Source organism: Syzygium oleosum, unplaced genomic scaffold (assembly GCF_021117445.2).
Source record: "Syzygium oleosum isolate NSW1041296 unplaced genomic scaffold, Sole_v2.1 Sole_v2.02, whole genome shotgun sequence".
Lineage (NCBI taxonomy): Eukaryota > Viridiplantae > Streptophyta > Magnoliopsida > Myrtales > Myrtaceae > Syzygium > Syzygium oleosum.
The window spans coordinates 673,342-697,536 of record NW_026607486.1 but is presented as its reverse complement, the minus strand read 5'-3'; the positions used below and the strand labels follow the sequence as shown (position 1 = coordinate 697,536).

The 24,195-nt window shown below is 41.8% G+C and overlaps 5 protein-coding genes across 6 annotated transcripts; 3 read left to right on the top strand and 2 right to left on the bottom strand.

The window, feature by feature from the left end:
- Positions 1 to 3,764: 3,764 nt before the first annotated feature.
- On the top strand, positions 3,765 to 5,433 carry LOC115686789 (glucuronoxylan 4-O-methyltransferase 3-like). Its single transcript, XM_030612193.2, has 2 exons — positions 3,765 to 4,603; positions 4,764 to 5,433. The coding sequence occupies exons 1-2, from the start codon at positions 4,061 to 4,063 to the stop codon at positions 5,145 to 5,147; spliced, it is 927 nt and encodes a 308-aa protein (XP_030468053.1). The 5' UTR covers positions 3,765 to 4,060; the 3' UTR covers positions 5,148 to 5,433.
- A 1,958-nt stretch (positions 5,434 to 7,391) lies between these two features.
- Positions 7,392 to 10,535, top strand: LOC115686802 (uncharacterized). The gene is made up of 3 exons (XM_030612206.2): positions 7,392 to 7,765; positions 9,271 to 9,385; positions 10,180 to 10,535. Exons 1-3 carry the CDS (start codon positions 7,538 to 7,540, stop codon positions 10,251 to 10,253), a joined length of 417 nt encoding a protein of 138 aa, XP_030468066.2. The 5' UTR covers positions 7,392 to 7,537; the 3' UTR covers positions 10,254 to 10,535.
- A 586-nt stretch (positions 10,536 to 11,121) lies between these two features.
- On the bottom strand, positions 11,122 to 14,435 carry LOC115686794 (uncharacterized). Of its 2 annotated transcripts, none has more exons than XM_056308619.1 (8): positions 14,256 to 14,435; positions 14,080 to 14,146; positions 13,754 to 13,830; positions 13,190 to 13,334; positions 12,510 to 12,632; positions 12,152 to 12,376; positions 11,353 to 11,583; positions 11,122 to 11,317 (listed from the first exon to the last, which is right to left on the bottom strand). In XM_056308619.1, exons 1-7 carry the CDS (start codon positions 14,348 to 14,350, stop codon positions 11,443 to 11,445), a joined length of 873 nt encoding a protein of 290 aa, XP_056164594.1. In that variant the 5' UTR covers positions 14,351 to 14,435; the 3' UTR covers positions 11,122 to 11,317; positions 11,353 to 11,442. The 2 variants fall into 2 exon arrangements, with proteins under 2 accessions (XP_056164594.1, XP_056164593.1); XM_056308618.1 differs by having other exon boundaries at positions 11,122 to 11,300; positions 11,337 to 11,583; positions 14,256 to 14,434.
- A 2,125-nt stretch (positions 14,436 to 16,560) lies between these two features.
- On the top strand, positions 16,561 to 19,306 carry LOC115686791 (GDSL esterase/lipase At1g33811). Its single transcript, XM_030612196.2, has 5 exons — positions 16,561 to 16,914; positions 17,131 to 17,255; positions 17,840 to 18,088; positions 18,514 to 18,772; positions 18,865 to 19,306. The coding sequence occupies exons 1-5, from the start codon at positions 16,650 to 16,652 to the stop codon at positions 19,086 to 19,088; spliced, it is 1,122 nt and encodes a 373-aa protein (XP_030468056.2). The 5' UTR covers positions 16,561 to 16,649; the 3' UTR covers positions 19,089 to 19,306.
- A 483-nt stretch (positions 19,307 to 19,789) lies between these two features.
- On the bottom strand, positions 19,790 to 22,593 carry LOC115686792 (GDSL esterase/lipase At1g71691). The gene is made up of 5 exons (XM_030612197.2): positions 22,257 to 22,593; positions 21,697 to 21,818; positions 20,860 to 21,099; positions 20,336 to 20,585; positions 19,790 to 20,215 (listed from the first exon to the last, which is right to left on the bottom strand). The coding sequence occupies exons 1-5, from the start codon at positions 22,516 to 22,518 to the stop codon at positions 19,995 to 19,997; spliced, it is 1,095 nt and encodes a 364-aa protein (XP_030468057.1). The 5' UTR covers positions 22,519 to 22,593; the 3' UTR covers positions 19,790 to 19,994.
- Positions 22,594 to 24,195: the final 1,602 nt, after the last annotated feature.

The window sequence follows — 24,195 nt, the reverse complement described above, 5'->3', positions numbered from 1 at the left end:
CATGTCGGTCCCCTCCCCCTCTGTCCTCGTCAATTTCCCGACATCCATGTCAATCGGACAAAGGGGAAAAACCACTAAAAGCCCCAAATTATGTTTATTATAATAGATTCACCCCAAATTTTTTTTGTGATACAAAAATTTTAAATTATATTAATTGTGACATATTTACCTTTCCGTTACGGTTCACCGTTAAAAAGCTGACATGGATCTGAAGTGGATCTCTCTTCTTTCCTCTTTCGCGGACGAGCGACTTCTTCACTTCCCTTCTTTTGTCCGTTGAAGGCCTCTCGCACCATTTCATGAAGAAGAAAGAAAGGGGTTGGGCTTTTAGAGACATGGGCTGGGCCTGATAAAATAGTATTTATACTTTGGGCTTTTATTTCAATATTCAAGCCCAACTATTACGGTTCGAATCTGATGCTGATCTCAATTGTTCTGGAGTGAAGTTGGACTGAGATCCCCCACGATGACTTCGGGGGTGTTTGGTTCAGCTTTGGGAAGGGGCTTTGGGCCTCGAAAGCCCCTTCCCAAAATGCTAGAGTATTTGGTTTAGCATTTGGTCTAGCATTGGCCAAATTCTGGCATTCCAAATGCTACTGTTCATATTTTTTTTTTTTTGGGTTTAGCGCTGTTCATCGTCTTCACCAGAAGGGCCGGCGAGGGTCACCGGGGGTCGCCCGACCCCTGGCGAGCCAGATCCGCCTCCGCCGGCGGTAGACCGAGGCCAGGCGACCCTCGGCGGGGGTCGCACGACCTGTGCGGCCGTTGCACTGGGTCGCGCGACCCAAAGCGGCCGTCGCCCGGGTCGTGCGACCCCGCCGAAGGTTGCCTGGCCTCGGGTGACCGCCGGCGGCGGCGGATCCGCTCGCCGGGGTCGCCCGACCTCGGGCGACGGCCGCCGGGCGGCCGGCTCCGGCGATGGGTAGGTTTTGTTTTTTATTTTTTTAATAAATAAGATAATTCTCAAAGTGCATTTGCAAAAAAAATTCACCAAACACTATATTTTGGCCAAAGTAGCTTTACAAAATATTTTTACCGGGCTTTCACCCAAAGGTATTTGCATTCCCCCAAGTAGCATTTTCAAAGTTGAACCAAACAGGCCCTTCGTCGCTCTATGGTTTCGTGCATTATTACTTTTGCCGCGGAGGCAATGCTGGTGGTCACCTGAAATTGCCCCGCCCTTCCGCTCTTGCGATCTCAAATCTTCGTATTTGCACCGCAGTGCAGAGGAGATGATGGTGGTCGCCATGTTCAATTGCAGCCGCCATGGCAGCGGCGGTGGCCGCAATCCCTAGATCCTTTTCAAGTTTTTAGTTTTATTAAATTTTCTTACTTTCAATTCTTTTTAATTTAATTGGTTTTTTTTTTTCCAATCTTATCTTGAAGTCTACCAAAAACTTGATAAGATTAGTTATGTCCGAATTTATTGTTCCGGGGATTCTATAGCCCACTTATACTATCATATTCCAATCCTTGTCTTGACGACCAAACGTAACCTTAACGTTTTAGGACAACACTTCAAGGTAAAAAGGACAAGATTATCCTTTGCTATCAAAACCTCATAAACCCATTGTAGACGACAAAGATGTTGAATGCCTTGCATTGAACAATAGCTAGCTCCTCTCTCTTTCCCATATCCAAGGTCACTTGAGGTTGTTTGGTAAATATCTTAAGGAAGGAATCTAGTGACCAACGCAATTTTTGAGTGGTGGGCATTGTGGTGTAGCAACGTGGGTCCGATGACAAATTTCATAGTTCGATATGAAGAAAGAGAATAGGGATGAAATTAGGCGTCGATGGAGATTGAAGTTGAGATTTCTTGATGTAGAAGAATACTTGGATTAAAGGGGAACAGACCTAACACTCTGAGCTCACCTGTGAGGGATAGATTATTGAGATGCACGTGTGAGTTGTGTTAAGGAAATTCCACATCGGAGAATTAATATGGTGTGAAACAGTTAATATACCTAAGTTGGCCAATAACTCATTGGTTTAAATTTTTGAATAAAGGTGGGTCCAATAAAATATATTAACGGGTTCGGACTCGGAGTCTATCTTGGCGATCTTCTCAAGTGAAGATACAAAATTGCACACTCCCAACAATTGTCACTTCGAACAAAACATGATATAAATGACTTTAAATGTGTATAATGCCAGCATTTTGGAATGCCAGTTAATCATGCTGGATAGGAAGTAAATAGAAAATTTAATTAAGGCCACAGATGAACCCCATAACTACTCATACGTCAAATATTTAGCTAAGTGACTCTATCCATTTCTTCCTTCGGAAAACATACAGCAAACATTGTTAGTAGAAAGAAAGTTTTACATTGGTGACCTTATCCACCCTTAATTTGAGGATAATAACTACCTACCCTCTCAAATTAGCAGTATATGAAACGGCTTGTATTAAAAAAAGGAATCACATTGGCGACGCCTGCTATAATTACTCATTCATTAAATAGTCTTGCCTGTCATTGTTCTTCTGGTTACCCGGGCAAATGGAACGGATCCTCTCAGCTTATGAGTTGAATTGACCAATTCAAAATTGCCCGCTTGAAAGAGACCACCATCCTAATGGTTCCTATCTATTCACATCCTCGAGAGAAAAACAGAAAACAAAGATCCGTAATTCGAATCAAATGGCCACAATCTTTTCAATTCTTTCACAAAAGCAGCCAAAATTCAACTCTGTAAAGCGGCATCCTTTTCAAGGACACTGAGATAGGCTATTCAAGGACCAAAATCTCATTGATTAAGGGGAAAAAGCATTCGTTATGCGAATAATCTAAGCGGGTCCTAAGATTGTCGAACGTATTCAAATAAACCGAAGAAGTTAGGCCTTCAATTCGCCTGTTGTTAACGCTCCGATAGAACATCGCTTCGCCGGACTTCGGGGAGAGGGCCAATTCGCAAAGTTTTCCTTTCTTTCGGGCAAGCAAAAAAAATTATGCTTATCATCGTGAAGGAGAACGAGTTAAAAAAGTCAACGACTGTTCATACAATGAGTAAACAATTGGCCACAACCACTCCATCACTCAGAAAACTCAACCAACAAAAGAAACCAAACCCCATCCAGATTGGAACACTTCACTCCCATTATTCGATCCAGTCCAATATAAAAGTGACATCAACTCCTTCACATTCTAATAAACAAAACTGCAAAGAACCCACCACTCAACAGAAACGGCAGATCCACCAACCGGGTTGGCCCGCCAGAAAGACGGGTTAGCTTCCCTGTCAACATCGACCGCGACCCATCTCCTTTGCTTCATCTCCAAGAGAGAGACAACCCCCATGAAGTCTACATGGTTGCTCACGTTTCTTTACTCTACGTATTTCCCTCTTCGCCATTTTGCCCAACAAATATGTATTCACACTTTCAACAAGACCCACCTAATCAGTGTATTCTTGGTTGGATATGACCAAGAATTTTGACCCGGTTCGCTATTTAGACAACAACTAAATGTAAGATCCATTTTCGATACAACCTATATGTTACGCGATTGACATTAATCACCACGAATTTGGATAATTAATGGACTCTCCAAATCGTGATTATCTTTATTAATGGCGATAGATAAGGATAAATAATGGGCTATTGTGTATAATGTACTAAACAAGACCTATGATTCTTTTGGAGGGTACAGCAGCCGGACCCACCGATCCTATGAGGCTCGGCCACGTGTGCCCGTATTATTGCCGTGGTTCGGACAGGTCATTAATCCTCAATCTTGCATAATTCCAAGTCAAGCACCGTTTTCCACGGATAAACTTCCCTTAGTTTAGTCCTGCAGACAAAAAGGATACCGAACAGAAACCATAGTAGAAAAACAGGGGAAAGCGAGCAGGTTCACGTTCTTTATAGACATTCGGTGAAGAAGGATCACGGTAGATTTATGACAGCATGTGTTAGGCCCGGAGGAAAGCTAGATCTTCCTTCAGACAGACTTTCAAGCGAAAGACCAGAGCAGTCCTCTGGTCTCTCCTATGTAAAACGCACCATCAACAAGCCAATTCGAGAGAGGATCGGGTCTTCTCGTCCAAACCCATATCGAAGATGGGTTCCAACACCAATGGCGCGAGCAAGACCCCCTTCGCCATCAACGCCAAGATCATCCTCCTCAGCTTCCTCTTCCTCTTCCTCGTCCTCCTCGTCGTCCGCACCACCTTCCCTTCTTCCCCGCAGCTCTACCCGCCCGTTACGCCTTCCAGCACCGAGCTGACGATCCAGACGACACAAGCGCGGGACCCCACCCCGACCGACTGCCCGACCACCACCACAACCCCCGCCGACGCTGCCGTGACGTGCAACAAGGCGCCGCCGTCCTTGGCCCTAGCCCTCGTCCACTACGCCACCACCAACATCACCCCGCAGCAGACGTACGACGAGGTCTCCGTCTCCCTCCGGGTGCTGGCCAAGAAGTCGCCGTGCAACTTCCTCGTGTTCGGCCTCGGCCACGACAGCCTCATGTGGACCTCCCTCAACCACGGCGGGCGCACCGTCTTTCTCGAGGAGGACAAGGCCTGGATCGACCAGATCACCCAGAAGCTCCCGACTCTGGAGGCTTTCCACGTCACCTACGACACCAAAGTCACCCAGGTAACGGACTGACCGTGCCTCGTGCAGTTTTCTAGTCATTGATACTGCAAGATTCTTTCATTTCGTCCCCACGTTGCTTTGAAGTCGCATGTTTCTCGTCCCATGATCAACTTTCCGCGTCACTAACAAAAGAAAACTGTTGATATCGATGATGCATTAGGCCGACAACCTGATGAAGCTCCGGGACGAGGAGGAGTGCCGGGAGGTGGCGGACCCGAGGTCCTCCAAGTGCGAGCTGGCGCACAAGGGGTTCCCGAGCGAGGTGTACGGCGTGGAGTGGGACCTGATCATGGTGGACGCGCCCACGGGGTGGCACGACGAGGCCCCGGGGCGGATGAGCGCCATCTACACGGCCGGCCTCATGGCGCGGAACCGGGAGAGCGGCGAGACCGACGTGTTCGTGCACGACGTCGACCGGGCCGTCGAGGACGGCTTCTCCAGGGCCTTCCTGTGCGACGGATACCTGACGGAGCAGGTGGGGAGGCTGCGCCACTTCACCGTGCCCAGCCACAGGGCTCGCTCCGGCCGACCGTTTTGCCCCTAGAGTACCCGAATCTTTCTCCTCCTTTTTTCATTTGCATTTTCCTGGGGGTATTTACGGAAATCTGCGAAGAGGGAAATGAATTTCTTTTTTACTTGTGAATCCTTTTTTTCTGTTTTTTTTTTTGTAATTTTATTTTTATATTTGCTGGGAGGTGAATTCATTCCCTATTTTCGCTCTAGGGCGTGCGTACGACCAGGACACGTCGATAGAGAATTTGCATCCAATTAATAAGTGTTCTTACTAATAACATAACAAAACCTAGATAACTGTAATTAGTGAATTACAATTTTTTCCCCTATTTTCCTAAGCCTTGACAAATTACGTGAGTGGCGAGATTATTAATTGTCCTGACATTTAATTCTCGAGTGATTTTCTTTTTTATTTTTTTTGGGGGGGGGGGGGGGAGGAGGGGGTGGATTTAAATTAATTAGCTTTCCTCCCGCATGTTAAGGAAAGAGTGCGCACGTAATGATAGCCCGTGATGGGAGGAATATAGTGGGACCAGTCATGACATCAGCAAAAGTTTTGGTTTGTGGTTGGTCGAATGCAAAGCCAAATTGGCAGATAGGATTCGTGCGATGTTCCTTAAAGCGAACGATTACCGACTATATGGTCATGATTCATTCAGGGCTGGCTTTTGTCATTCTTGCTGCTTTGGCGGAGGTGGTTGGGATGTCAATGTTCGCCATCATCAGTGGCTCCTAAGTTTAGTGAAAAGATCTGCATTACCTTGATTGATGTCAATGGAGCGAGTCTTATGCAGAGATTTGCACTTTGCCTACTGTGCATCTACAGAGAAGATCTCAATGGGGCTTCCACCGAGAAGCCCAAGCCACAATGACACTCGTTATTACAGCATCTTTTCAAGCTTCAAGATTCAATATCTTGTGATGAGCAGACTTCAATTGAGTTCTTGAGTCAAAAGATTGGTCTTTGGTTTGGCAACACGATAGAGTGTGATTGCACGGCCATTGGGTCCCCTTATCGCCAGTGCTCGTGTCATATCCAATAACACCCAGTCCCATCGATTTAATTGCCAGCGAGCCCACCACAAACCATCGTTTGATAGTTCGTGAGGAAAAGATCCGACACCAGAAATATCTCTCTTCAATTAACTCGTACCTCTTCAACAGCTTGGTCAGTTTCTATTTATTTCAGTTCCAAATGTCGATACGAGTGAGGAGCAAAATTGGACAAGAGGGAGGTGCTTATCCTTTGTATACATGGCGTTCACACCCATTCTAATTCAAGTGGAACGGCAAAAAGTGTCATGGATTAGCGAGTTCTGACAATGGATCCAAGACAAATTGTGGATTGTCCTAGTATGTTTTATCTTATTAGCTCGACTGACTCGACCTAAAGAATTAAATTGTTCACTCGAGTATTTTCTTTTGTCATGTTTGCGAGAGCAACCCATAAGCAAGGTGTATGTTTGATTCTTGTCCATCACCGTTTTGTCAATTTTAGCAGTTTGATTGGGTATTGTCTATTACCATTATGGGTTTTCGATCCTCTATTTCCATTTTAATTTTGGCTAGCCTGATCGTGTACCACTCTTGAATCCAACTCACTATCGGGTACGTTTTTTCAGGAACACTACTCACAATGTGTTAGGTGGATTGAGTATAATAAACCGGATCGGATCGGAATCATTAAAACTGTATTACAAGAAAATAGGCCAATAAGAGTTAAACGGGTCAATTTGGATCGAATTTATTTTTGGTCCATTCAAACCCGATCCGAACCCCATGTTTGACAAATCGACTATTTACTGAGGTTTTTGTATTTGCTCGTACGGTTTTCTGTTCATGAATTTAGTAGAGTATATATAAGGGAGAACGATGCAAATGGTCCATAAATTTTAGCCAAATGTGCAGTGTAGTATTTGAACTTTTAATATGTTCAATGCAATCCTTGAAATGTACAATGTTGTCCTCAAACTTTTAAATTATTCAATGTGGTGCTCAGAATTTGGTACATATTCAATTTAACCCCCAGACTACATGAAAATGTTCAATATTGTCCATGAACTTGAATTAATATAAGGACAACATTAAATATTTTCATATAGTTCTGGAACAAATTGAACATTAAACTACAATTTCATGGACTACACTGAACAAATTAAACGTTCAGGAATCACATTGCATATTGAGCCAAAATTTAGGGATTATTTGTGTCATTATCCCTATAGTATATTAGGAGGCGGAGTTTTCCATGTTCCGGTGTGTCCCGTTCCCGAGCGCGAATATCCTCCACCCGCAACCAAACAGGGGGGAAAAACCTCGGCCATCCTCTCTTATCGTCGTCATCATCTTCTTCTTCATACCAGAAGCAAATGAGATAACGAGAGAAACGCCCCCCAAGTTTCACGAAGAAGACGAAGAAGGATGACCAAGGCGAAGAAGCAGCTGCTTTCCAAAGCCCCATGGAGGGTGGAGGAAGACGACCAGTCGGACAAGTTCAAGGACGCGAAGCTCAGGGTCACGAGCCAGCCCGGGCAGACCCCGACCATGCACGTCCCCCGCAAGAAGAGCAAGCCCGGCGACGCCGGCGAGGAAGAAGACGATTCTGCTCTCGATCCCGAGCTCCGCTACAGCTTCCAGCGGAATTTCAAGGTTCGCGCGCTCTTGTAGTCTCGATTGAGCTCTAAAACTCATTGGGAAGTAGGTAAGTGCACGGTACGTGTTTGATCTGGTGCTGCGCGCGTCGAAGCGATCCTGGACCCCTTTCTGGTGCTGTCTTTTTGGTTCGTTCCGCGAATTTTTGAGATATATGAATGGAAATGCAGCGCGCTTTGCGCTTGCCAGTGAATTTAATCCGAGAATTTCAATTGTGCATTGTCGTGTTCGCTTGAGGGCTGAAGTAGTCAGTGACTGTGCCTTGTCGATGAGTCAGTCCTGGGTAGCGAAGGTGAATGTCTAATGACTTGTGTTTTCGGAGCGTGATGGCAATGGTGACCATTTGAACTTACTTTGAGTCATGAATGTTGTAGGTGGACTAGCTGTTGCTGTACTTTCTTGCGGAATGTTTTCAGGTCCATGGCTGTTAAAATGCATGGAATTTCCACGACAATTTCACTCCTGTCTGTCTAGTTATCGGAATAATAGATAAGCTTAGGCATTTTGCAGGAATGATCACTGGAGTACTTACCATTTGAAAATCAATAAATGAGTCAGAGGATTTGTCTGATGTGAGTGCGACGCATCGGATGATTGGTTTCCTTAATTGAAGTTCGTGGTACTTCACAGTGTTTGCCCAAAGCAGTGCTTTTAGTAGCTGGTCATTTGTTTGTTATAGGGCAATGTAAAGCAGCATTAATATGGGTTAGAATTAGAATTAGAATTCTAACTCTAACGTTCTGCATTCACCACTATCTTGTTGGGATTCTTTGTTTATGGAAAATTTACATGGATGCAGTTGCCATTAATGTTATGTGGGCGCATGATGTAAGTCTTTGGTGTGTGCTCTATGTGCACAAGCATTCACAATGTCACACGGCATTTGTACCTTTTTCAAGCTGTTGATGTCTGTCTTATTGGTTGGGGTGGCAATTCTTTCAGATAGAAGTGAGGTTAGTAGGAGAAAAGGTTGAAGAGTACCCATGATGACAAGCAGCTTAATATCATACTTGAATATTATGATGCTTTATCTTTATCAAGATGAGCGTACTTTTTTCTTGTCATTACTGTTATGATGAAATGAATATCAACTTTGGACCTACTCAATTGTGATGGAAATGGCACTAATAACCGAAGCAATGTTTTGAGATGTATCCTTTATGTACATTACAAAAACGTTGCGCTTTCCGTATCAATCGGTCAGTGAATTTATAGTTTTTATTAAGGGGAGGCTACAGCACCTATGACGTGGGCTGGAGAAAAGATTCATGAAACCAATTCCACTTGTGGGAAATCCTTTGGTGGTGTCACTGTTATTGAGCTTGCACTTCCCTCTCTCTTCCTTGTTTATGATATGTGTAGCTCTTTGTTAGTTATAGCCCTTACATTTTCCCCTCCTTACTTTTTGACTTAGCTATTTACTTGTCATGTGTAATCTCATTTTCTTTTGTTCTTTTCTGTTTCGACATAACTTTCTGATATATTATTTATTGCACTTGCAGTTCCTTCAGCGGGTATTTAGCATTGACACCATTGTCAAACCTCTTCCACCTGCCATGGCGTACAATGTCTCCAGGAATCTAAGCTTCTTTACGCGTATTTTCACTCAGTTCTTTGGTAGGTTGTTTCTGACATATTCTCCTCTCCTCTTGTCAAGACAACTAGTTTGAGGCTTTCAGCACTAACAAGTTCTAAATTTCTAATAATATTTGAGGTTGAGCAGCTTTACTTTCCGTGTATAGCCGTATTGTGCCTGTGATTTCTTTTACCCAGTTAAAACTGGTAGGACATGCATCAAGTGCAGAACATTCATGTAGGATGTGGGCTTTTCTGGTTATCTTCCTTCAATTCATGATGGACTACTTTGCATGTAGTTCTAGACATTTTCTTTTCCACGTTTATCCATCTTAAAGAAAAGGAGGATTATCAAATTGATCCTCTTCCTTGCTTGGTTTTGACTTTTGAGTCATAGTTGAGGTACTTCCAGCCTGTCTACACTCCAATCAGGTGACAGCTCTAGTATAACGGCAGGATGGAGGTAATTTAGCAATGTGTGTATGACACAAAAGGTATTTAATGATGCAAGAATCAGAAGAACAATAAGATCCTCCCACCTGTTGCTGCTAAGTAGTACACCTGAATCACCACCATCTGGTATTTCTTCCTCTACACTTAAAAGGGCCGCCAATGTGACACAAAGTGCGAATTGCGGCCTATAAACTGCAATAAGTGATTGAGTTTTCAGGTAGTGACGACACTAAGTGGAAATTAGTGACTCAATAGTGAAGCTTTATTCACTGTCTACCTTCTCAGGATGATAGTGGAAATGTCTGATTTGTGGTTTGGATTTCTTTTTTTCTCACCATTAGAATTCTATTCAGTTGAGTTGACCTATTTTTCTCTCCTGACAGACCCAGAAGGAATTGCGAATGCGCAGAAATCGCTTGGTATCGGACAAGAAGAAAAAGCTCGCCGTGTTCGTTGAACATACGGTGATAGGATTCAGCACTCGATGAAAACCATCCTTGCTACAATTTGGTTTGATCCCGGGTTTCAACTGGGATGTCGAGTTTATGATGGTAAACTGTAGCAGGAACAGTCCTTGAGCTTTCTGAGCTAGATACGTGAAATTTTTGTAATAGACAAGAAGCACATGCAATTCTGTACCTTTTCTGCAGGACCTGTTGACACATGTACTTTTTCAAAGTTGTGTATCCTGAGACTCTTCCATTATTTGCAAAATTGCTCCTGGAAGCTTGGAAAACAAGTCAGGTTGGCACGTTTATGAGACAGTGAATACATGTGTCAAAAACATCTGAACGTGCTCATTGTTGTAAGACACTGTTCTTTGCGACTTCATTCCAAATAGAAAGCACAAAGATTTTGTTTGGTAGCGTCCCTGAACAGAAATACTACATCTAAAGATGCCATCGATGCATCGACCTGATATTCCGTTTCAAGGAGCAAAACTCAGGACTTAACGGAGAGACATGTTAACAAATTGGAGGCTATTGAAGATGTTCAGGGAGTGATCCTAAACATAAAACATAAGGCCAGGTAAAGTCTATGGATTGAGGATTTCGGTGATTACACGATAGCATCACGGAAATACCTCATCACAACTGCTGTGAACTTTCGCTAATCCAAATCGATGATTTAATCCTTCGTGTTTCTTTGGAAATAAAGATAATTCTATTTCTCCAATGGCTCATGGACAATTTTCATGTATCCGTTATTTTTCTTCGGTACAAAATCTTCATCACTCCCTTAATAAGTACTCTAGCAAACTAGTTCAAATTCTAACAAAAATTTCCTACATTCTGAAGCATAAATAGAAGACAACGCAACAAACGTAAGTCATATCGACTCGTTTGGTTTCCATAGCCAATATGAAAGGAAAAACCAAAAGGACTCTGACACTATGGGTTCACCTACAATAATCCATAAATCACAGCAGGTATCTGCAACCAGGTCAGAGTTAAATGATCTGGAATGATTGCAAGTGCATGAACATCCAGATATGAAGGATGAAATATGTTGACGTACTATACCTTACCAAAAAAAAAAATATGTTGACGTACTATTCTGTACAACGGAAATTGCACGCACACACGTATGGATATATAGTCATTAACAATTGTCGAGCCCTGTCGTATTAAGTACGGTCCAGTACTTTATTCATCCAGACCTCCTCGCCAGTACCCTGAGTAACTTATCCCACATTCCGACAGGAATTTCTCATAATCCTCTTCAAGTTTTCCATATGCCTGGAAGCCATCCTCAGAAGAACTCTGAGCTTGATCCTCTGATGGACACTGCACAAGAGTTCGTGCCAAAGATGAGGACGTGAGCCACATGGCCCAAGAAGCAGAAAAAGAAAGGAGTTTCATATTTTGTATCACAGATCATCAGCAGATTCATCAATACAAAATTTGCAGATATTGTTAAGCAAAGAAACAGGAATACAACACAAGCTCGGGTGCACAGACACATGGCAAAAGCCATTCATGGAAGAGGTTTCTGGAATTAGCAGTCCATGACCCACTGAATCCTCATTTTTAATTCACAACGATAAATCAGGCAAACTTTGTCATCAGTAACTATAGCTCAAATTACAATTCTCAGGAGTCAAATACAATGGTAGAATGATATTATACATCTAGCTTCCTCTTGATAGTTGTATAATCTTACTAATTTCACAATGCAATCTTACGATTCGATTTCATAGACCCCACAATGATCGTATTTTAAGAAACGGTTTTGACAACCTTGGTGGCTACAGAATTGAGGTGCTCTACAGGAAACCAGATTTACAAGCTAATGAACAAGAAAACCACTTTTAAGTATTTGAAAGAACAGAAGACGTGTTAACAAAGAACTTACACCAACGTCTGATTTAGATTCAGGATCTGAAACATCTAGCTCTCTGGCATCAAGTAGTGCAGATTTCCATCTCTTACTTTTGGGGACCTCATGGTGTTGCTTTGGCTCTATGATATCTTCCCGTCTCAAATAACCAGCAACTCTAGTGCAGAGGACACTATTTATGCATCTGATGCAAAATGCTATAAGAGCGACCAGAACTAGAAAATAACCAGTGGTTTTAGCCTGATAATGAAATGACAAGCTATTTGAGATCACTAGCATTGAATATTATGCAAGATAAAAAATTGCCCTCAAATCTCTAAAACTACAACAGCATGAGCTTCAAAAGTCCTGAGTCTGAACAATCTGAACGTACATATGGTAATTGATGGGAGATCAACACAGTGAAATTCCTCTTCTTTGAGAAGCGATCCAGCATCTTCGACGTCTTCCATTGCTTTTGCTGTAAATCAAACTCGAGTAATTTCTTCTTCTCTGTCTGACATTGGCTGCCATGAATAAGTACGGAGAAGCAAAAGACTGGTCCATATAAAGTAGAACATAGAAATCAAATGGTGCTGGCCTAGGTCTGAAGACCATGATAAAATGAACAGCACAAGTAAACTTGTGATTGCAACAGAAACAGTGAGTTATGCCGACAGATTTTTTAGTATATTCATGTAGAAGACCAAGTCACAGAACTTCAGGTCCAAAGTGGCACTTTCCAACACAAATTAAGGCACGCAATATAAGAATGAGTTTGCTAATTGAGCATTTGCACAACTCATACGTTCAGTTGGATTGGATTATAGAGAATAGATTCAAGATCAGATAACCCGACCACTTCACAGCATGAAATATTGGAAAGATGCAGCTTCATACTACCAAATGATTTAGAAAAACCCACAATCAAACTTCACATATCAAGAATTATGCACAGACAGAAGTAAGCATGAACAAACATGTGGCACAAAATCTAGAACCTTAAGTAAAGATCTTGCATGGAAATAAAATACGGCAGAGTATCCACTAGTCAAGTTTATGAGTTTATCTCACCTTTTCAGTGCATCTCTTGGAAAGAGGAATCTTTAAGACCTGCCCCTCATAAACTAGGTCAAGGTCTACAATACTTTTGTTCAACGTCGTAATTGTGTGGATAGGTATCCCATACTGCTTTGATATTGAAGACAATGTTTCACCCCTGTTACCACGGTACCATAATTAGTGGGTTGATGCAAGTAAGTTACCTAATCATATGAAATGAGTATATATAGTGGGCAACTCTACAAAGCCACAAAATGATTAACCAAACATCAAGGAAATCTAACTATACTTGGCAGTCACCACAGGCAACACTTCAGCGAGGAGCAACTCAGTATTTCAATGTTTTTGATTCTATATTCATTTTAGCTCGAACTCTAGAACACTATGCTCTGTATCGAAAAGTTCTGCCATTTGGTTGCACTTGCCAAACAGAAGCATGTTTTGTAAATTGTGATACCATCGATTTTTGACAAGTAATCGCCTGATTTGAAGAACAGCCCACGTGATCCATGAAGAATAAAATCCCAAGGGTTACTAGTTCTACGTGTAAGCTTGCTGTTGAAAATTCAGACTTACTCTTCGACCACATGAACCGAGAACACCTCAGCGAAATCTTGACACTTTAGTATCTTCCTCACGTGGAAGCTCCACGTCTGCCATAAAAACGAAAACTGTCCAGTCGAATTTCTAACTGGGAGTTAATGAACATCTACTTTCGGGTTTTCAAGAAAGAAGACAGGAGAAATGAATCAGGATTTGCTTTCCCATCAGCTTGACACCTAACCTTGCCTTGGAATAGCCGCACTACCAGACTAGTCCTTATCAGATAACGCAAGAACAAACATCATTGATTCAGAGAGAGAGAGAGAGAGAGAGAGAGAGAGAGAGAGAGAGATGGGTACCCCAGCAAGACCTCTAAAATGCTTCCTAAAGGATTTCTGATAGCCAGCCCAGGATTTCAGACAGAACCTGCAAGAGGGAAATGGACAGAACAGTAACGAACAAGACAGCCGTGTTATTGTACCTCATGAACGTAACACAGAGGAAGAAACAGAGTATGGAATGGGAAAGAAAGAACCTCGGAGGGTGAGAAGATGGGGTTCGAAGGGATGAAGAACAAGGAAGAGAAACAACCAGTTCCGCACTCGGACAACCACTCACTCGCGCTTCCATCACATATTCTTCCTTCTTCTTCTTCCTCTTTCTCTTTCTCCTCCACTTCCTTGGTCTTGTTCTTGTTCTTGTTGATTGATGGTTTTCTTGAGCAGGGGGTGGTCCAAAACCAAATTGGAGGACGGACCTCCTTGTCGTGTCCTCCTCACCCTTCACGCCGATTTCTTCACCACTATACTACGTTCCCACGAACGTGTCATTTCGTTAAGCGTTGGGAAAAACAGAAAAGAGGCCATTGAACCGAACTGCTTCCGGATAATGCTACAGTCCTTTTGAGGATGATTAGCAAGATTGATTCGCTCGGGACAGAAGCTTCTTGCATTTACAATTATAAGTAAGACCAATACGTGAATCGATTTTCATAATCATCACAAAAAACTAGCCACTTCTTTTCTTTGCCAGATTTTTGGAGCCGTTTGTTTTTTTTTTTTTTTTTTTTTTTTTTAACTTTTTGACTTTTCACAAGCCTCGCAATTTGATTTTTATAATGTGAAACATTTACAACCTTCGAGAAAATGCAAATCCGAAGATTAACATGTATAAGCAAATATAACTTTCCTGATAATTCTCGAAAGTCAAATTGACTTTTTCCTTATCGTAAATTTTTTTAGGAATAATGACACAAACAGTCCATGAACTTTGGCCTAATGTGTAATTTGATCCATAAATTTTTAATTTGTTTAATATAGTCCCTAAACTTTTTTTTAAGGTTCAATGTGGTCACTAAACTTTTAATTTATTCAATGTGGTCCCTAAACTTTTGGTATATATTCAATTTAGCCCTTAAACTATATGAAAATGTTCAATGTAGTCCCTGAACTTAAATTAATGGAAGGACAATATTAAACATTTTTATATAGTTTAGGGACCATATTGAACCTTAAGCTAAAGTTCAGGGATTACATTGAACAAATTAAAAGTCCAGGGACCAGATTACACATTGGGCCAAAATTCAAGAACTGTTTATGTCATTTTATCATTTTTTTAAAAGTAAAATAGGAATGAGATCTACGAAAACAAACAAAAAAACATTAGAATCGATTACACATCTTTTCTTTTTGATAATCGATTACAAATTGACATGCCAGTTTCTGTGACGAAAACACAATTTGAGATTTGGGCTGAAACGGGCAGGGCTTTATTGAGTTAGTGAGGCCCATGGTCTGCTTGCCCGATCCAATGAACAATGAGCCAAGAATAAGCCGACAAGGCATTAACGGAGAGGCACTCTTTCGAAAATTTTTCTCATGGTAAAAGAAAAAAAGAAAAAGACTAGGAATTTATCATATATTGAGTATTAGAATCCCATTTCATCTTGGCAAAGACTCGCCATTATATAAATAGAGTATGTGGCCCACGTTAAATAGGTAGGCCACACGTGATCCCATCATAAAGATAGAGAAGGCTCGTATTCCGTATTCACCAGGTGTATGCAAGACTTGCTCCAATTAGCCCGCTTATTCGACGGGCAAGCATGGACGATCATCTTCGTTATTCAGAGGACTGCAACGTGATTTTCAACGTCTAAATCTGATACTAACAAATGAATTTCCATTTTTGAGGCCATTGAAGCATGGTGGATGAAGAACATTTTGAGACAACGCATTTCAACAAAATCACTCATTCGGCACGGGCACAGGCACTTGTCAACAAGACTCTTGCCATATATACACATGGAAACCGAGATGGTTAGTTTGAATTAAGATAGTTCATTCTTCTGTAAGTTCTGAGAATAAGCCAGATTCTGTGTCACTATCTAAGCCTTGCTCGAGCAGTAAATGCTTGGTGCTACTTTTGATGCTCTGTTGACCCGCTTTCTTTAGATATCACTGATTACTGCTGCTTGGTTTGTTGAAGGCACAGTTAATGTTGCTTTGCAATTTGCCTATTGGCCAAACGTTCTGGCCATACGAATTCTTCTGTCCTGAGATCACCTGCAGCACATAAAAAGCAGAAACACTGCAAAAGCGATTCTGTTTCATAAATGTTTCAACTGTTTTACAGCAAGTTAAGCGATCTTTATGCCTCAAATGGGATGTTCCAGCTTTCATAATCACGAGATGGTACCTTGTATCACCGCCAGTTTCGTGCCACACATGATCCGCAACCGTAAAGCATACCAATTTGGAGTGATCGGATCACAATCCACTGTCCTTTATTCCCCATGAAACCAATAAAAGCTCCCATCAGATGTCCTGAGACGGCGAAAAGAAGCCGAGAACTCTAGATTGAGGTGAATATAGAGACTATATAAATGCTTGCCCATCTGGGTCCCTCTCAGCACCAATACTCGGATTGAATGAAAATGAAACTAAGGATGAGGCATTTGGGAGACATGAGTGTCGCATTGTTCTTGGTTTCCTGTCTGGCAACGAGAGCTTGCTCACAGCAACAGGGACCGCAAGTGCCCTGTTTCTTCATATTTGGCGATTCCCTTGTCGACAATGGCAACAACAACCGGATGCTCACGCTTGCGAGAGCAAACTACAGGCCTTACGGCATTGACTTCCCGCTCGGTGTGACGGGCCGTTTCACCAATGGGAGAACTTATGTGGATGCTTTAGGTACTCTCTCATTTTATTTCCATTTTCTTCCAGTAAAAACACCTGAAAAAGTCTCTTCTGAAGAAAAAGAAGTTGAACTTTAATGGTTCTCTGAAGAAAAACTTTGTATCAGTCACAAGATGATAAATCAGGAAAATTTGTGTAGGAACTTTGATGATTTGTTTGGTATTGTGGTTGATTTGAGCGACTAAAGTGTTTCTGGTTGGGATCTTGCAGCACAGTTGCTTGGATTTCCAACTTACATACCGCCTTATGCAAGAACAAGGGGACCTGCTTTGTTGAGGGGAGTGAACTATGCTTCTGGAGCAGCCGGTATACGGGATGAAACTGGGAATAATTTGGTACTGACGCGTGACGTACCTTCTAGCTTTTTCCAAAGTATTGTTTTCGGATGGATTATTATCTAGTCTAAGTCCAATGCTGCTGTCTAAAACATAGAATGGATTCAAGTTGAGTCTCCCCAGGAAAATATGAGGGGTTTTGCACACTGTGACTGGTTAGACTTACTGCCAAAGGTTAAAAGCTAGGAGACAATTTTTGCTCAAGTCTATTCCATGCACAATGATGTGGAAAAATTTCATTGGTATGGCAAAGTGAGAAAGAAGTATCACGACAAGTTTTTGATTAGTAGACAGGCAAATGCTTCGAGTTGGGTAGTTGCATGATTTGTTTTTTGCAACATGCATGTGTCCTCCGATCAAAGAAACCACGCAGCAAATTTCCTTCCATTGATTCGTTGCTTGTCGATATGGAAACCTCACTTATAACTGAGCATTCTATTTTGTTGTTTTCAGCAAACAGAAATCCAGGCACCACAACAGGAGCAAATTTTTTGAGCATGTCATTAGTTGATGCTATGCTAAGTTCAACAGACCACAAGATGGCGGAATTATATATTTGACTAATGAAATGGTTTTGCCTGCAGGGCGATCATGCTTCAATGAACCAACAGGTTGCAAACTTTGGTGATACAGTGACCCAGATGAGGAGGAACTTTAGAGGAGACACCAATGCACTCAACAGCTACCTAAGCCGATGCCTTTTCTATTCTGGGATGGGGAGTAACGATTACTTGAACAACTATTTCATGCCGAATTTCTACACTACGAGTTCAGACTACACTGCCAAAGCCTATGCAGCTGTTCTGCTTAAGGACTACTCACGCCAGTTGACGGTAAGTAGACGAGTTCTCGCTTCTGACATGTGTTCATCTGAATTCTAAACAAACAGGCTCGATAATGCTAAGTTAACTTCTTTCAGCTGTAAATTTTTATGTTGAATTTTAAATGGGGAATAAATAACTCGAAAGTCATTACAGGAATGTTGACCTTTCTACATAAATTCATGGAAGTTAAGAATCTAAGTATATAATACAATAGGCCCTACTTCAATTCCTCCCTCTCTATTATAATCCATGTTCACTTCAAAGTTATGTTGGCAATTCTTTGGCATGCTATAGGATGGATGCCCTGTAATAAGTTCGTATTTTTTGTTTCTTGTGCAAGCTTCAATTTGCTTAATGATTTGGCCAAAAAGGCAAACTTGCTTGATGATGGGCTATAATGGAGCCTATAGTTCACCTGTTTCACATTGTTTCAGCAACTCTATAGCTTGGGAGCGCGGAAGGTGATTGTCACTGCCGTTGGCCAGATCGGTTGTATACCTTATCAGCTTGCCAGATACAATGGCAACAATAGTCGATGCAATGAGAACATCAACAATGTAATTGTTCTTTTCAACTCTGGGCTCCGCAAGATGGTCGATGCATTCAACAAGGGTCAGCTACCCGGAGCTAAATTCGTGTACTTGGATTCTTACGAGAGCACGAAGGATCTGTACCTAAATGCAGCAAACTTCGGTAATTTCTTGCATACCAATCATTTACGGAAATTATCCTTTGCGCATTTTTGCATAATTTGCTAGCGGGAGCTAATCTTGATGATGATGCAGGATTTGAGGTGATTGACAAAGGTTGTTGCGGAGTGGGGAGGAACAATGGGCAGATAACTTGTCTTCCGCTTCAACAACCTTGCACAAACAGGACCAAATACTTGTTCTGGGATGCATTCCATCCCACTGAAGCTGCCAATATTATGCTGGCCAAGACATCCTACAGCTCCAGAACCCACTCCTTCACCTATCCAATCAACATCCAACGGTTGGCTCAGTTATGAAAACAATTGAATCGAGTCGGGATGTACTTGGCATTGGGCCTGGGCTTCAATGCAGTTGCTTTTAGATTCTGATTTTCAATAATATGAACAGTTTTTGACATTATCTAATGGCCTCTCGAGATTAGGATTTATTCCATCTTATGTTTGACTAGATGTGTCTTTCAATCGTTCCCTGTTTATGCACCTGCACAACAATTAAGACTTTTATGTTTTCTTTACTTGTGATTTTCCATGTGGGTATTCGCATGCCATGTTTGTCAAGAAAAGATGCATTGTCTTCACATGAACCAAGTCTATGAAAGTTAATGCACTGGACCAACATACTGATCGTATCACTATCCAGGAATGGCATTCTGTACTTTCTTCAGAGAACTTACCTTTCCTCTTTCACGGGTAAAATTGAAACGCGTATGGAACATTGGCTAGAATGTTTTGCACTTGTCATCAAGCATCATTAAATTCTGAAGTTGGCAGAGAAGATATTGTTAATCTGATAGCCAAACTTCAAACAGTTGAAAATGTTCAATTGCTTCTTCTTTGGTTCATCTTTTTTCATTTTGCAAGTTCTTCAAAGAATCAATTCGAGCTTATTAAATTTGGATCTTTGATTTTGGTAATTCGCATCTAATACTTCAATTAGTATCTCTAAACACTGGTTATAGAAACCAAGTATTGTGAACCATGGACAGAGAGAGAGCCCAGGATATAATTAAAAGTTTGAATTAAAGCCAGCAATGTCCAACCACCATTAATTCAGTCACAAGCAGTGTCAAAACCTAGTTACCCCCCACAACTATTCTCTTCCACAATGTGCACATGGAAACTTCAAATCAGCAGCTAAAAATCTAAACAGAAACTTGAAGAAAAGAAAGTGGCATCCGTTTCCTCTTTCTCTGAGGTCCAATTTCAGAGATTAGCAAGCTGTTCGATGTTAATAGGATAGACGACGCTAGGATCACCATTAAAAGCCTTCCTCCCCATAATCACATTCACTGCTTCGGTTGGGTGAAAAGCATCCCAGAACACATACTGCTTTCGGTTCGTACACGGTGTTTGGAATGGAAGACATGTGATCTGTCCTCCGTTCCTCCCGATGCCGCAGCACCCACGATCCACAACGCTAAATCCTGCAGAAAAGTTGGGAATAAAAATTTAAATGAGGAAACCGAACCAAGTCATAATCCAAAGTGACGTAAACTGCCAGAAATGCAAAACTCAGTACATAGCAGAAGATTTAGCACCCATACCATAAGATCTGGCATTAGTGACGATATCTTGGAACATGCGAGCAATGTTGATGTAGATGAATCTAGCACCTGGCAAGTTTGCATTGAGGTTGTTGATCATCGTCTTTACATTGGCATTGAAGGGTTGAACTAGTCTGTTCACTTCTTCTGAACATTTTCCAGCTGCATTTTGCGCCAATATGCTGGGAATGCACCCCATCTGTCCAATGCCAGCAAGTACAAACTTTCTGGCTCCAAGGTTGTACAGGGTCTGCGATTATGCGGCCCATTTAGAACCGAGATTTTGGTGCAAACCTTATAAAGTTTGATGCTGCAAAAGAATTACTGTGGTGCAAATTTAGGACTGTCCAGCATCTTATTTTTCCTCCATCTTTTTGCTAGCAAGGGGTCTTGGACTATGCCCGAAAAAAGACTAGCACTCATATGTATCGTAATGTGCAATTTGAACAGGTGTAAGGAAGCAACTTATCTCGGATTTCATGACGCTGATGACTGACTAAATTTAAAAGGGAAGAAAATCTTACAGTGAGCTGGCGAGTGTACTGCTGGACCAAGAGATCAGCAAACTGTTGGCCATTGTACTGATTTTTGGTGTCATAATTTGGCATGAGATAGTTGTTCAAGTAGTCATTGCTGCCCATTCCCACAAAGAATAAGCACCGAGAGAGAGCCCGAGCCACATCATCTGCTCCCAGATTATCCGTGATCTGATCGAGCGTGCTCTGGAAGTTGGTTATTTGCTGATTGAAGGGTATGCGACCCACCTGATAACATTGACGGGAAGCACATTCAATTTTTTTAATTTGTTAAGTTTCCCAGTTTCTTCATGTGTGAATTGGACTTTCACGGACTACGTACATCAATAACGTGAAGCATGTGAGATTCACATGGAACCCATCACATGCAAATACTGTCAGTGTAGGTGCATTTTACACGGACCAACTTCTTTTCAAAAACTTCTAAATGGCATGCTTATCTGCAACAACTATCTTTGGTGAGACTACCGTGAGTCAGATTTTATATCATCAATGACCAGTTCTAGAAACACAGCGCAATCATATTTATTAACACTACTCTAACAAAAGCAATAAATGCAGCCAATAAGACTAAGAAATTTCATTCAAGAAAGAGGGTGATATTTTTTTTCATTATTTTCTGAGGTTCAATGTGAAGTATGCAGACCACGGGTGCTGATGCAGTGAGTTTGTTTCACCTCGAGAGAAATTGAAGAGAATAAATTAGAAATCACAAGATAACAGCGTGACTAGTGTAGCGCAAAGCAGATTAATCCACACGCAATTCGTGCAAAATCGCGAAAAAAAAAAATAGAGCTGATTGAAGATCGATTAGGAAGCGCTCACAAAGTTTCTGCCAGTGATATCGAGTATCCCGGCAGCGGCAGAAGCATAGTTGACTCCATGAAGCAGCTGCTGTCCAGAAGCTTCCGAGTATGCCGGGATCAGGGGAAGCCCCAGGAGCTCAGCTGCATGCATGCAAATAGCAAAAGAAATATGAAACCACATTATATTGGAGTAGACATACATGACACTTGAAAATGAAGATTGACCCTTCCTCACCTAATTCTGTGCCTCCACACAAATATTTGTATGTTATATATTAGCTAAATAACATCCTTCCTGAAAATATAATTGCTTTTCTTTTTCTTCCACCAACTACAGTGGACCATGTAACTCTAATCTTGCATCTGTAGATTCTTATATCCATCGTAGTCGATAGATTTGGTGGGATCCCACTAAGTTGACCACATCCTGTCCTCTTCTAACGAAAGAGGAAGCACTAAACTAGCAATCATTTTGCATTCATCATCGACATAGGACATCAGCATGTCACGTCGTATAAACGATGTGCAGCAGACTTGCAAGAACATAGATTCTGGATGGGGAGAGTGAGGGGGAGGGACCTATTTCGTCGACCATGGTGTAGCCGTTGGAGAAGCGGCCGGTGGGGCCGCCGTTGAAGTCGATGCCGTAGGGGAAATAGTTGGCCTTGGCGAAGGAAGGGAGGTTGTTGTTGTTGCCGCTGTCGATGAGGGAGTCCCCGAATACAAACATCGCCGGCACCAGCTCCGGCCTCCTCACCCTCTGGCCGGCTGCTGAACTGACCACCACCACCATGATGAACACTACCCTCCACGACCACGCGGATCTTGTGGCGGACGCCATTATTGAATGAGCGGTGTCTCTGTGCGCGTCTGTGTGAGTACGGGAGAACGATGTTGCAGTGTGGTAGAGATGGAGGAGGAAGGAGGGGTTAATAACGAAAGGGTGAGTGAAGGCGGTGGTTAGAGAGACATAAATGCGTTCATCTGTTCCCCCTCCTCCACAGTAATTACCTCCCCACTGTTTTAGCCACCCTCTCTCTCTCTCTCTCTCTCTCTCTCTCTCTCTCTCTCTCTCTCTCTCTCTCTATGTCTGGTTCTGAGAATTCAAAGCTGAGAAGAGAAGAAGATAATGAAGGGTTATAGGGATTATCCATGTCCATGCGTGCATGGAGTGGTTTTTGGTTCTTGCAATATGATTCAAGTCTCCTAGCAATCTAATTGACGGTGTAAATGACCCTTCGTCAGTCGTAAAGAGAGTAGTTTTGCACGTATTACAGCCTTGTTAGCACTAGTTACCTCTGAATCTGATCACTCTACTTCCTAGTCTTCAAATTTGATACCCTCTTTTGAGCTCTGAGTTATCAAACCCAGTTTCGAGATCCTGTAAAAATGGCGGCTCCGACTCCGACCCGAGCTTTGAAATCGTAAATGAAACTAGTAACGTATCCGTGCACTCGAGTTATGTGGGTCCAAACGTAAGCGTAAGCTTTTGGTTTAGATGGATCTTGGTACGAGTCAATTTAATCTAACGTGTGCTCGCTCAATTATTGTGAGCCCGGTGCATGCAAGATATTTTCACATCCTATGTACCGGAAGCATGGCATTTGGAAATCAAGTTTAATTATCAAGCTGTCTAGTGAATGCTCTAGGCGTTGTAATTCTGTCGTTTGGATACGTTTTCTGCGCGAAACAATGATTAAGCGACCTATTTAATGATCATTTTCTAGATTCAAGCTGATAAACGATCCATGCAAGCTTGATATGCTCAAACGTTGACTTGACTCTACTATGAGCTTAATCGTGTATATCAAAATTAAAAGGGAGAAATCGCAGCCAATAATCCTAAAATCACTTTTTGCAAGGACTAATAAGGACTCAATCAACTGTGAATAGGTGCTTGAAGTGCTTGCGCGATTATTAACTATACCTTCTCTCGTGCTGATAAATCGCATTAATTGTTTCTAATTAATAAATATCGAATATTCTGAATAAACACGAAAGTAGCTTGAGTTTAGTACCAGCTGGTTCGAAAATTGCGGTAAAATCCCAAATGAAGATTACCCAAGTTGAGATTGATTAAATAGCATTTATGAGGTGCTCGAAGTGCATGAGAAGAACTTTTTGGAGATTAAACTAATTATTGTGTCATCTTCTTTTTTTTTTCAATGAATTTGAATTGGCGAGGCTTTGTAGCTGAGACGTGTACACAGCTTACAGAATTTATTCGTGAAGACTAATCATTGCAATTAGGACATACTCTATGCCTCTATGGTAGGACTTTGCCTGCTAAGTAACACATAGGTTGGGACCAAAAATAGAATTAAAAGTAATTATAGAAGTTGTTGCAAAATTAATTACATTATAAATAATCGAATGTGGATCCTCGGCTTTTGATTTTTTATATCGATAAGGCACGTCTGCTTTTTATTGTTTGAGTCCACGAACATTTAAACCATTGTCGAGATAAGTCAAAAGATATGCCTATGCCTCGATATTGGCAACCTCGTAAACTGCAAGT

Excerpts from the sequence above, each read along its gene's own strand:
- LOC115686791 (XM_030612196.2), top strand. The coding sequence starts at position 16,650 with ATGAAAATGAAACTAAGGATGAGGCATTTGGGAGACATGAGTGTCGCA. Across the intron at positions 18,089-18,513 it reads ACTACTCACGCCAGTTGACG|CAACTCTATAGCTTGGGAGC; the intron begins GTAAGTAGACGA and ends ACATTGTTTCAG. Across the intron at positions 18,773-18,864 it reads CCTAAATGCAGCAAACTTCG|GATTTGAGGTGATTGACAAA; the intron begins GTAATTTCTTGC and ends ATGATGATGCAG.
- LOC115686802 (XM_030612206.2), top strand. The coding sequence starts at position 7,538 with ATGACCAAGGCGAAGAAGCAGCTGCTTTCCAAAGCCCCATGGAGGGTG. Across the intron at positions 7,766-9,270 it reads GCTTCCAGCGGAATTTCAAG|TTCCTTCAGCGGGTATTTAG; the intron begins GTTCGCGCGCTC and ends TTGCACTTGCAG. Across the intron at positions 9,386-10,179 it reads TATTTTCACTCAGTTCTTTG|ACCCAGAAGGAATTGCGAAT; the intron begins GTAGGTTGTTTC and ends CTCTCCTGACAG.
- LOC115686792 (XM_030612197.2), bottom strand. The coding sequence starts at position 22,518 with ATGGCGTCCGCCACAAGATCCGCGTGGTCGTGGAGGGTAGTGTTCATC. Across the intron at positions 21,819-22,256 it reads CACCATGGTCGACGAAATAG|CTGAGCTCCTGGGGCTTCCC; the intron begins GTCCCTCCCCCT and ends GCATGCATGCAG. Across the intron at positions 20,586-20,859 it reads AGTACACTCGCCAGCTCACT|ACCCTGTACAACCTTGGAGC; the intron begins GTAAGATTTTCT and ends GCATAATCGCAG.
- LOC115686794 (XM_056308619.1), bottom strand. The coding sequence starts at position 14,350 with ATGGAAGCGCGAGTGAGTGGTTGTCCGAGTGCGGAACTGGTTGTTTCT. Across the intron at positions 13,335-13,753 it reads TCGGTTCATGTGGTCGAAGA|GGGTGAAACATTGTCTTCAA; the intron begins GTAAGTCTGAAT and ends CCGTGGTAACAG. Across the intron at positions 12,377-12,509 it reads TCTCCCATCAATTACCATAT|GCTAAAACCACTGGTTATTT; the intron begins GTACGTTCAGAT and ends TTTCATTATCAG.
- LOC115686789 (XM_030612193.2), top strand. The coding sequence starts at position 4,061 with ATGGGTTCCAACACCAATGGCGCGAGCAAGACCCCCTTCGCCATCAAC. Across the intron at positions 4,604-4,763 it reads ACGACACCAAAGTCACCCAG|GCCGACAACCTGATGAAGCT; the intron begins GTAACGGACTGA and ends ATGATGCATTAG.